Source organism: Bombina bombina, chromosome 2 (assembly GCF_027579735.1).
Source record: "Bombina bombina isolate aBomBom1 chromosome 2, aBomBom1.pri, whole genome shotgun sequence".
In the NCBI taxonomy this organism is placed as follows: domain Eukaryota; kingdom Metazoa; phylum Chordata; class Amphibia; order Anura; family Bombinatoridae; genus Bombina; species Bombina bombina.
Window position 1 is genome coordinate 807,415,424 of NC_069500.1, and position 12,894 is coordinate 807,428,317.

Below are 12,894 nucleotides of genomic sequence, written 5' to 3' on the forward strand. Positions count from 1 at the left end.
GGCTCTGCAGTTTGATTCACCTTTCCTTATTTTATGCGGATTAGGCGGTCCTTCGTAATAAGTTGGGATTCCTTCCTAAGGTAGCGTCGGCTTGCAAACCTCAATGAGGTTATTGTTGTTCTTTCGTTTTGTCCTAATCCTTCTTCTCAGAAAGAACGTCTGTTGCATAACCTGGATGTTGTGCGTGCTCTAAAATTTTATCTAGTAGCAACTATAGATTTTTGTTGCCCTGTTCGTTGTTTTCTCTGGTAAGCGTAAGGGCCAGAAGGCCACTTCCTCTTCTTTCTCTCTGGTCAGAAGTGCTCTCCGGGTGGCTTATGAGACAGATGGTCAACAGTCTCCTGGGAGAATTACGGCTCCTTCCACTAGGTCTGTCTCTTCTTCCTGGGCTTTAAAAAATGAAGCTTCAGGGGAACGAACCTGCAAGGCAGCCACTTGGTCTTCTTTGCATTACTTTTGCCTCGGCTGAGGCTTCCTTTGGGAGAAAAGTTCTTCAAGCGGTGGTGCCGTCTGTTTAGGTCCGCCTGTCTTGTTCTCCCTCCCTTTCATTTTGTGTCCTCTAGCTTGGGTATTGGTTCCAACTAGTAATTGGAATGAAATTGTGGACTCTCCATGCCATAGGAAAGAAAACAAAATTTATGCTTACCTGAAACATTTCTTTCCGGGCATAGAGAGTCCATGACCCGCCCTTATTTAAATTTAAGACAGTAATTTTTTTGTACAAACCTCAGGCACCTCTATACCCTTGTGTTATCTTCTCTTTCCATTTTCCTTTGGCCGAATGACTGGGGGTTATGGGTAAGGGAAGTGACAATTAACAGCTCTGCTGAGGTGTTTTTTGCCTCCTCCTGGCCAGGAGTTGAATTCCCACTAGTAATTTGAATGAAAGCGTGGACTCTCCATGCTCGGAAAGAAATAAATTTATTAGGTAAGCATAAATTTAGTTTTTGCAATTGTGTTTACCCGAATAGCTAGAAAAAGCAAACGTAAGTTTTCGCGTGCGCGTACATGTATTCCCCATAGAGATCAATGGAGAAACAAAAGTGAAAAAAAACACCAGAGATCGCGCAAACTCAATGGGAAACACCAATCGCACAAACAACATCGCATATTCGCATTAGTAAATGTTAAATATTTAAAGTAAATACATAATTGAAATCTTTATTAAATATAAATATAGCATAAATATGTTTTATCATGTTTTTATCTGCTTAATGGCAAAGGGATATAATGCACTTATATATATGTCTATGTGTACATATATATTAATGTTTATGACTGTAAATACATATATACACATATAAATACATTAATATATATGTAAACATATATAAACATAAATATATTTATATATATACATACAAATACATCTTTAGACATGTATATGTATGTGTCTCAATGTTAAAGCCATTTGCCTGCCTTTTTTTTTTCTAACACTTGAGATCTAATTTCTTTGAGCCCTTATAACTTTTTTGTGCAATATTTTTTTGAAATAATTTTTATTAGTATTTTATTATTATTTGTTAATATGAGTGTAACTGTATTTGTAATGTATTTTTGAAGTGTTTTGTACAACTTTATAGTCTGAAAACAGTTAACCACAGCTCTGATATCGCGGAAAGGATTGAAGCGTAAATCGCGATTTCGCTCCACTTGTAATATCAGCAAAATGAAAATGGCTCGCAAAAACACGATTGTGCTAGAGCAAAACTGTTTGCGCCTCACTTGTAATCTAGCCCATTATGTTTTGCATTTTATGTTACTGTTTTTGGTGTTTCGTTTTAAGATATATGATTGGCCGTATAATAATAATAATAAATTAAGCAGGTTAATAATGGTTTGTCTTTAATCTTAGTAATGTGATAATTTGACTTTTCTGGACCTCTTTTAAAACGTATGCGCGTTTTTGGTGTTAATACAAACCGAAAAAAATGTTAAGAAACCTTTTTTGCCTATTGTCTGACTTGCCACATTAAAAAAAATGCTCCCAACAAGCATCAGAATTTTTTTGTTAAGATTATTAGCTCTTCACACAAAATTAACATGAAGACACCCTACACTCTACTACATTTTTACACAAATTACAATTAATTACAAATATGTTCTGTGAAGATGTATTTATATCTTTGCTGTTATAAAGTATTTTAATTATCAAATAAACACATATTTAGTGAAAGGTGGTCATGATTTGTGGTCAATATGTAGCATTTATAGACATTGCTAGGGAAACAGTCAGGGTGTGTTAATAAGCTATATGCACATTAATAATTCATACACGCATTCAGTCGTTCTCTTGGTATCTTTATTTGAAAAAGCAAGAATGTAAGCATAGGAGTCGGCCCATTTTTGGTTCAGCACCTGGGTAGCACTTTCTGATAGGTGTCTAAATGTAGCCGCCAATCAGCAAGCACTACCCAGGTGCTGAACTAAAAATGGGCCGGCTCCTATGCTTGCATTCAAATAAAGATATCAAGAGAATGAAGAAAAAATTATAATAGGAGTCAATTAGAAAGTTTCTTAAAATTGCATGCTCTATTATGAAAGTTTAATTTTGACTAGACTATCCCTTTAAGACAATTATTTTAACAGCAGGACTTAAGCTATCTATTGCTGTTATTCTTTCAGGTAATGGCCATGTTTTCTGGGTTTGCACCATTAATTACAGCAGGGATCTTTGCTGCAACTCTCTCATCTGCCCTGGCATCTCTTATTAGCGCTCCTAAAGTTTTCCAGGTAAGACATATTATTTTCTCTAGATTACAGTTTACAAATTGTCAGTTTATCTGAAGTACATCACAGGGGATTTAATCAGCTTCTCTGTATTGTAAGATGAGCTCAAATTGAATCAAATATCAACATAATAAGAGTTATGTCATTATTGTACCTTGGTGTGTTATAAATTAACTATATTTTATATGAAGATATTTGTATTTTTATTTTTTTATGTATAAGACAGAGCCATACTTATTTGTAACAAATTGAAATTTAATGTTTGTATTGTTTGCTAAAAGTTTTAATAAAGCTTTGGAAAAAAAGCCAAAAAACAATCATGACGTCTTTGTTACTTTTTAAAGGCGACATTTTAAAATGTAATACAGGTTTTTTTATAAAATGGATGTTTCTGTACCAAGGGGAACAAAAAACATGTTTTTCATGCAGTATTATTATTATACTTCATTTATAAAGCGCTAACATATTCTGCACCACTGTCCATGGGTACAATTTGTTTAAATAAAACAATGATATAAAACTTGAAAGAGACAAGACAAAATTTGACAAACACATACAGGAGGAGTTAAGGGCCCTATTCCTGTGGGAACTTACAATCTAGAAGGGTGAGCAACAGGAGTTGAGGATGAAGTAGGGGATCTGCTTATTAGCCAGTGAGCAATCAAGCCTTAAAGTGCCAGTAAACCTAAAAAATAATGTTATATAATTCTGCACATAGTGCAGAATTATATAACATTATATTAGTGCTAGTTTTTTATTACAAATATATCCAGTGATTTTTTATAAAAAGAAGAGGGTTTTCCAGACCCGCCCTCTGTGCTCTACTGAGCGGGTCTGGTTTTCCCTCAGAGTGCATCGGGCCAGCTGTTTAGTCACAGCCCGGCCTGACTGCAACATTACATTCAATGCAACTCGATCCTGCTGTTAGACAGAAAAAAACAATAGCATGTAAGTAATAACCATGCTACTGTAGTTGTACCAAGCAGTTTAATGTCCCTTTAAGTCTGATAACTCAGAAGAATACAAAATCCATGTCTATAATATGTATCCTTCATTAGGCTCTATGTAAAGACAACATTTACACTGGGCTGCAGTTCTTCGCAGAGGGTTATGGCCAGAGGAAGGAGCCAGTCAGAGGTTATATCCTTACCTTCTTCATTGCTCTTGGCTTTATTCTCATTGGTAAGTTGCTTTGAACTGTTATCAGAAACATAACACAGTAGATGATTATATATCACTATTGGATTATTGGGGATTTACTAAAATACTAAAATAAAATGTAAATATTTGGAGATTAGTTTAGGAAGAGAAAATTGATAATACTGCATGACACAGGAAGTGCATGTGAGATGAAGGTACGGTGTAGGTGGTAAGTGTGGTGACAAATGCAATGGGAAACGCACCTATTCCAATACAACGGCTAGATTACGAGTTTTGCGGTAAGGTGAAAAAGCAGCGTTAACAGGTCCTAACGCTGCTTTTTTACTCCCGCTGGTATTACGAGTCTTGCAGGTATAGGTGTACCGCACACTTGTTTGGCCTCACCGCAAACCGACTTACGTAAAGTTTGTGAACCCTTTTTTCTATGGGACTTCCATAGCGCCGGTATTACGAGTTTGTCCTGGGAGGCCAAAAAGTGAGCGGTACAGCCTCTGCCGACAAGATTCCTTTCGCATTTTAAAGTCAGTAGTTATGAGTTTTACACTACAACGCTGTAGCATAAAACTCATTACTAAAGTGCTAAAAAGTACACTAACACCCATAAACTACCTATTAACCCCTAAACCGAGGCCATCCCGCATTGCAAACACTATAATAAAATTATTAACCCCTAATCTGCCGCTCCGGACATCGCCGCCACTAGAATAAACATATTAGCCCCTAAACCGCTGCACTCCCGCCTCGCAAACACTAGTTAAATATTATTAACCCCTAATCTTCCGCCCCTAACATCGCCGCCACCTACATTATATTTATTAACCCCTAATCTGCTGCCTCCAACATCGCCGCCACCTACCTACATTTATTAACCCCTAATCTGCTGCCCCCAACGTCGCCGCCACTATTCTAAATTTATTAACCCTTTAAACCTAAGTCTAACCTTAACACCCCCTAACTTAAATATAATTTAATAAATCTAAATAAAATTATTATCATTAACTAAATTATTCCTATTTAAACTAAATACTTACCTGTAAAATGAACCCTAAACTATTTAATAACTATTTAATAACTAGCTAAATAGCTAGCATAAATACAAATTTACCTGTAAAATAAAACCTAACCTTCGTTACAATAACACCTAACACTACACTACAATTAAATCAATTCCCTACATTAAATTCAATTAAATAAATTAAATTAAATTGGCTAAATCACACACAAAAAACACACTAAATTACAGAAAATAAAAAACAAATTACAAGATCTTTAAACTAATTACACCTAATCTAAGAGCTGTATCAAAATAAATAAAAGCCCACCCAAAATAAAAAGGGCCTTTTGCAGGGCATTGCCCCAAAGAAATCAGCTCTTTTACCTGTAAAAAAAAATACAAACAACCCCCCAACAGTAAAACCCACCACCCACACAAACAACCCCCCAAATAAAAGCGTAACTAAAAAAACCTAAGCTCCCCATTGCCCTGAAAAGGGCATTTGCATGGGTATTGCGCTTAAAAGGGCATTTAGCTCTATTGCTGCCCAAAGCCCTAACCTAAAAAATAAACCCACCCAATACACCCTTAAAAAATCCTAACACTAACTCCCGAAGATTCACTTACCGGGAGAAGTCTTCATCCAAGCGGCAAGAGGTACTCAACGAAGCCAGCAGAAGTGGTCCTCCAGACGGGCAGAAGTGGTCCTCCAGACGGGCAGAAGTCTTCATCCAGACGGCATCTTCTATCTTCATCCTTCCGACGTGGAGCGGCTCCATCTTCAAGACATCCGGCGCGGAACATCCTCTTCAAACGACGTCTTCTTCGGAATGAATGTCTCTTTAAGTGACGTCATCCAAGATGGCATCCCTTAGATTCCGATCAGCCAATCGGAATTAAGGTAGAAAAATCCTATTGGCTGATGCAATCAGCCAATAGGATTTGACTTCAATCCTATTGGCTGATCCAATTTATTCTACCTTAATTCCGATTGGCTGATAGAATTCTATCAGCCAATCCGAATCTAAGGGATGCCATCTTGGATGATGTCACTTAAAGATATATTCATTCCCAAGAAGACGTCGTTTGAAGAGGATGCTCCGCGCCGGATGTCTTGAAGATGGAGCCGCTCCGCGTCGGAAGATAGAAGATGCGGTCTGGATGAAGACTTCTGCCTGTCTTGAGGACCACTTCTGCCCGTCTGGAGGACCACTTCTGCCGGCTTCGTTGAGGACCTCTTGCCGCTTGGATGAAGACTTCTCCCGGTAAGTGAATCTTTGGGGGTTAGTTTTAGGATTTTTTAAGGGTGTATTGGGTGGGTTTATTTTTTAGGTTAAGGCTTTGGGCAGCAATAGAGCTAAATGCCCTTTTAAGGGCAATGCCCATCCAAATGCCCTTTTCAGGGTAATAGGGAGCTTATTTTTTTTAGATAGTATTTTATTTGGGGGGTTGGTTGTATGGGTGGTGTGTTTTACTGTTGGGGGGTTGGTTGTATTTTTTTTTACAGGTAAAATAGCTGATTTCTTTGGGGCAATGCCCCGCAAAAGGCCCTTTTAAGGGCTATTGGTATTTTAGTTTAGGCTAGGGTTTTTTTTTATTTTGGGTGGGCTTTTTTATTTTGATAGGGCTCTTAGATTAGTAATTAGTTTAAAGATCTTGTAATTAGTTTTTTATTTTCTGTAATTTAGTGGGGTTTTTTTTGTGATTTAGCCAATTTAATTTAATTTATTTAATTGTATTTAATGTAGGGAATTGATTTAATTGTAGTGTAGTGTTAGGTGTTATTGTAACATAGGTAAGGTTTTATTTTACTATAGGTAAATTTGTATTAATTTTAGTTAGGTAGTTATTAAATAACTATTTAGTAACTATTCTACCTAGTTAAAATAAATACAAACTTGCCTGTAAAATAAAAATAAACCCTAAGCTAGATACAATGTAACTATTAGTTATATTGTAGCTAGCTTAGGGTTTATTTTACAGGTAAGTATTTAGTTTTAAATAGGAATAATTTAGTTAATGATAGTAATTTATTTAGATTTATTTAAATTATATTTAAGTTAGGGGGTGTTAGGGACGGGTTAGACGTTAGGGGGTGTTAGGGACGGTTAGTACGATCAGCTCACCACTGACCTAAGCAGCGCTGGTATTAGAGTGCGGTATGGAGCTCAATTTTGCTCTTGCCTTTTAATGCCGGGTTTGTAAAAACCCTTAATACCAGCGCTGCAGGTAAGTGAGCAGTGAGAAAAAACTACCTTAATTCCGATTGGCTGATAGAATTCTATCAGCCAATCGGAATCTAAGGGATGCCATCTTGGATGACGTCACTTAAAGAGATATTCATTCCGAAGAAGACGTCGTTTGAAGAGGATGCTCCGCGCCGGATGTCTTGATGATGGAGCCACTCCGCGTCGGAAGATAGAAGATGCCGTCTGGATGAAGACTTCTGCCTGTCTTGAGGACCACTTCTGCCCGTCTGGAGGACCACTTCTGCCGGCTTCGTTGAGGACCTCTTGCCGCTTGGATGAAGACTTCTCCCGGTAAGTGAATCTTTGGGGGTTAGTTTTAGGATTTTTTAAGGGTGTATTGGGTGGGTTTATTTTTTAGGTTAAGGCTTTGGGCAGCAATAGAGCTAAATGCCCTTTTAAGGGCAATGCCCATCCAAATGCCCTTTTCAGGGTAATAGGGAGCTTATTTTTTTTAGATAGTATTTTATTTGGGGGGTTGGTTGTATGGGTGGTGGGTTTTACTGTTGGGGGGTTGGTTGTATTTTTTTTTACAGGTAAAATAGCTGATTTCTTTGGGGCAATGCCCCGCAAAAGGCCCTTTTAAGGGCTATTGGTATTTTAGTTTAGGCTAGGGGTTTTTTTTATTTTGGGTGGGCTTTTTTATTTTGATAGGGCTCTTAGATTAGTAATTAGTTTAAAGATCTTGTAATTAGTTTTTTATTTTCTATAATTTAGTGGGGTTTTTTTTGTGATTTAGCCAATTTAATTTAATTTATTTAATTGTATTTAATGTAGGGAATTGATGTAATTGTAGTGTAGTGTTAGGTGTTATTGTAACATAGGTAAGGTTTTATTTTACTATAGGTAAATTTGTATTAATTTTAGTTAGGTAGTTATTAAATAACTATTTAGTAACTATTCTACCTAGTTAAAATAAATACAAACTTGCCTGTAAAATAAATATAAACCCTAAGCTAGATACAATGTAACTATTAGTTATATTGTAGCTAGCTTAGGGTTTATTTTACAGGTAAGTATTTAGTTTTAAATAATAATAAGTAAATAAGTAATTTTATTTAGATTTATTTAAATTATATTTAAGTTAGGGGGTGTTAGGGTTAGGGACGGGTTAGACTTGGGGGCAGCAGATTAGGGGTTAATAAGTGTAGGTAGGTTGCGGCGACATTGGGGACCGGAGATTAGGGGTTAATAAATATAATGTAGGTGTCGGCGATGTTGGGGGCAGCAGATTAGGGGTTAATAAGTATAATGTAGGTGGCTGCGATGTCCGGAGCGGCAGATTGGGGTTAATAAATATAATGTAGGTGTCGGCGATGTCGGGGGCAGCAGATTAGGGGTTAATAAGTGTTCGGGGAAATCGTGCACGAGCACGTACGATCAGCTCACCACTGACCTAAGCAGCGCTGGTATTGGAGTGCGGTATGGAGCTCAATTTTGCTCTTGCCTTTTAACGCCGGGTTTGTAAAAACCCGTAATACCAGCGCTGCAGGTAAGTGAGCAGTGAGAAAAAACTGCACGGTAGCACCGCACAGCTCATAACGCAAAACTCGTAATCTAGATGCAAGAGTTAAAGCAGAAGTAACACACCTACATAACACCTCCCCATGCATGTTGCCAGAAACATTACAGGCTTGCAGTTTTCAGCTCTTGCAGCCATATTGTCTGGAATCCTAAATTAAAACACAGTACAAAAGATCTCCATTTGCTTGCTGGAGAACTTCTTGTAAGCAATTGAACAATGAAAGCTAAAACAGCAGCATACAGAAAAAGTATCTATCATGGGTTGTATGAGAGAGAACACCCAACACCTATCATATATGCACCTAGAATACAAGTGGAGAGCAAAAATATTAGCCCTATTGAGTGGTATCTGGTATCAAGTTAAATCATTAGTGTTCATATTCTTGCGCGTTGCACGTTGCGCAAGTTGTAAGTAAAAAGTTAGTATGTAAGCGAAAGACTTTGCACACTAACATCTGGAGGTTGGAAAGATAGACTGCGCTAACTCCCATTTCCCATATATTTCTATGGGGCACACTACAAAAGCCACTTGTGGCTTTCGCTCGCGTGCTATTCCAAAGGTATGCTAGGACAACTGCACTAAAGCCAAAGGTGTTTTAAGAGCTTCAGATGCCTTCACTTAGAAGAAAATTTTATTTTTCATGTTAAATATAAATCTATATATGTGTGTATATACTGTATATATATATATATATATATATATATATATATATATATATTAGTATGTTCATTTGTGCACATTATTCTGTAACAAAACATTTTTTTTGTATGTGTGTATGTACACATGTAACATAGTAGATGAAGTTGAAAAAAGATAAAAGTCCATTGAGTTCAACCTATATATATCTTAATATATATACAATAAAAGTGTCAGGGTGTCAGGAATCAGACTGAGACGAGAAATGCAAAAATAATCACACCTTTATTAATAGCAAAAAATTATAAAAAGTCCACAAGTCAAATAACAAGCCAGGAATCAAAACCAGAGCTGGTAGTCAGAAGAGCCGAGTCAGGAGCCAAAGCGAATAGTCAGACGAGCCGAGTCAGGAGCTAAAGCAAGTAGTCAGACGACCCGGAATCAGGAACAAGGAGAACAGCAGAGTCAGGAACAAGCCAGGGATCAGGAACCAGGAGGGACATCAGACAGCCAGGTAATACACAGGAGCTCTCACAAACAGGTCTGATACAGCACAAGGGCAAAGCATACTGAACAGAGGCCCTTTAAATAATAAGTGATGACATCACAATTCTGAGACTGCATCCTGTCTCACACGGATGATGTACACCAGTCTGGCCATAAAAGGAAGTGCAGGAAATGAGCAGCATCACACAGTATGCACCAGAGTCAGCAAGAGAGGTGAGTAAAATGGCTGCCAGCAGCACATGGCAAACAAAGCAGGGAAAAAACCCTGACAGTACCCTCCCCTCAACGACCCCTCCCCCGCGGGAGGACAAAAGGCTTATTGGGGAAACGGGCATGGAAGGCACGGAGGAGGGCGGGAGCATGAACATCAGAGGAGGGAACCCATGAACTCTCCTCTGGACCATAGCCCCTCCAGTGAACCAAATACTGTACGCGGCCCCTGGACATACGAGAGTCTATAATGCTGCTGACCTCATACTCCTCATGGTTGTCAAGAAAGATAGGACTGGGACGAGGCAACACAGTGGTTAAACGATTACAAACCATTGGTTTCAAGAGGGAGACATGAAAAATATTGGAGATGCCCATTTCAGGAGGGAGGTCAAGAGCGTAGGCCACAGGATTGACCCGTCGGAGTATTTGAAAAAGGACCAACATAACGGGGAGACAGTTTATTGGAAGGCACACAAAGGTTCAAGTTGCGGGAGGACAGCCACACTCTCTCACCAACCTGGTAGGAAGGCGCGGGCAGACGCCTATGATCAGCCTGGAACTTCTGACGCTGCATAGAACGATGAAGGCAATCCTGAATCTGCAACCAGGTGGAACTGAGTTGCCGGAGATGCTCCTCCAAAGCCGGAATACCCTGAGACATGAATCGGGCAACAAGGATGATTGAAACCCATAATTCGCCATGAACGGGGATATCTTGGAGGAAGCATTAATAGCACTATTACGAGCAAACTCTGCCCAAGGTAACAGTTCAGACCAATTATTGTGGTGATCTGAGACATAGCAACGGAGGAACTGTTCCAGAGCTTGATTAGACCGTTCCGCAGCCCCATTGGATTGAGGGGGATATGCCGAGGAGAAGGAAAGCTGGATCCCCATTTGAGCACAAAATGAACGCCAAAATCTGGAGACAAACTGGCTACCCCGGTCCGACACTATCTCCTTTGGTAACCCATGTAAACGGAAGACCTCCCGGGCAAAAATTGAAGCAAGCTCCTGAGCAGTAGGCAACTTCTTCAAGGGAATGCAATGTGACATTTTAGAAAAACGGTCAACCACCATAAGGATAACAGTATTGCCATTGGAAACAGGGAGCTTGACAATGAAGTCCATGGAAAGATGTGTCCAAGGACGCTCACCATTAGCAATAGGTTGAAGAAGACCCACAGGAAGACGTTTAGGGATTCTTATTCTGTGCACAAACTGAGCAGGAGGCAACATATGCAGCAACTACAGAACGAAGACCTGGCCACCAGAATTGTTGAGTGACAGACCAAATCATTTGGTTCTTGCCTGGGTGACCTGCGGCTTTAGGATAGTGGTGCAAAAGTTTAGTTTGAAGATTCTCAGGAACAAAACACTTACCACTAGGTTTCTCGGGAGGTGCATTGGTTTGTGCAGCCAGGATCTCCTCTCCCAAGGGAGAAGTCAAATTAGTACATATGGTAGCCAAAATATGGTCAGGAGGTATAACTGGAGTAGGTACAGACTCCTGCTTGGACAGAGGCGAAAATTGTCGAGAGAGGGCATTAGCCCTAACATTCTTACTACCAGGCAGGTAGGAGACCACATAATTAAACCGAGACAAAAATAGCACCCATCTGGCCTATTGGGGCGACAAACGTTTTAGATAGATAAGTTAAATTCTTGTGGTCAGTAAGAATGAGCACTGGGACGCTAGTACCTTCAAGAAGATGCCTCCATTCCGTGAGTGCCAAAATTATGACCAGTAATTCCCTGTTGCCAATTTCATAATTGCACTCCTCTGGATACAATTTCTTAGAGAAGAAACCACACGGATGCAAGGAACCGTCAGGCATAGGACGTTGAGACAAGAGGGCACCTACTCCAGTCTCAGACACATCGACCTCAAGAACGAAAGGCAGGAAAGGGTTAGGATGAGCCAGAACTGGAGCAGCAGCAAAGGCAGTCTTAAAACTATCAAAGGCCTTAATGACAGTAGGTGACCAATGGAGTGGATCATTCTCTTTACAGGTCATGTCTGTGATAGGTTTGACCAAGGAAGAAAAGTTTTTAATAAACTTTTTATAGTAATTTGCGAACCCCAAAAAACGTTGAATAGACCGAAGACCAACTGGGCGAGGCCAATGCAGAGCTACAGATAACTTGTCAGGATCCATGGAGAACCCCGCAATGGAGATAACATAACCTAGGAAGGTTACTTGAGTCTGATAGAACTCACATTTCTCCTGTTTACAAAACAGGCCATTCTCACGTAGTCTCTGAAGAACCCGTGTAACATCAGAACGATGAGCCTCAAGTATGGGTGAGTGTATGAGGATGTCGTCTAAATACACCACAACACACTGTTGCAACATATCTCGTAGGACATCATTAATAAATTCCTGGAAAACAGCAGGAGCATTACATAGGCCAAAGGGCATTACGGATACTCATAATGCCCGCTCCTGGTGTTAAATGCTGTTTTCCATTCGTGGCCCTCCTTGATCCTAACGAGATTGTATGCTCCTCTCAAATCAAGTTTAGTAAAGACCGTAGCTCCCATGAGGCGGTCAAAGAGTTCCGTAATGAGCGGAATAGGGTAAGCATTCTTAATGGTAAGACAATTAAGACCCCTATAATCGATGCATGGTCTTAACTCGCCACCCTTTTTCTTCACAAAGAAGAAGCCAGCCCCTGCAGGAGAGCAGGATTTGCGGATGATCCCCCGCGACAGAGCATTGGCAACATACTCCTCCATAGCACAATTCTCTGCAACAGACAGAGGGTAAACCCGGCCCCGAGGAGGAATGGCTCTGAGTTGCAAGTCTATGGCACAATCGTAAGACCGGTGAGGAGGCAACGTACCGGTACGCACCTTGTCAAAAACGTCTAGGAACACT

At 39.6% G+C, this 12,894-nt stretch overlaps 1 protein-coding gene across 1 annotated transcript in view; it reads left to right on the top strand.

The window, feature by feature from the left end:
- The window catches only part of LOC128647309 (solute carrier family 12 member 2-like), a 415,312-nt gene that overhangs the window by 276,484 nt on the left and 125,934 nt on the right, over positions 1 to 12,894 (top strand). Inside the window, exons 12-13 of the mRNA XM_053700093.1 lie at positions 2,626 to 2,733; positions 3,789 to 3,912. Coding sequence (XP_053556068.1) covers positions 2,626 to 2,733; positions 3,789 to 3,912 — 232 coding nt within the window. The remainder of the gene's footprint in view (positions 1 to 2,625; positions 2,734 to 3,788; positions 3,913 to 12,894) is intronic.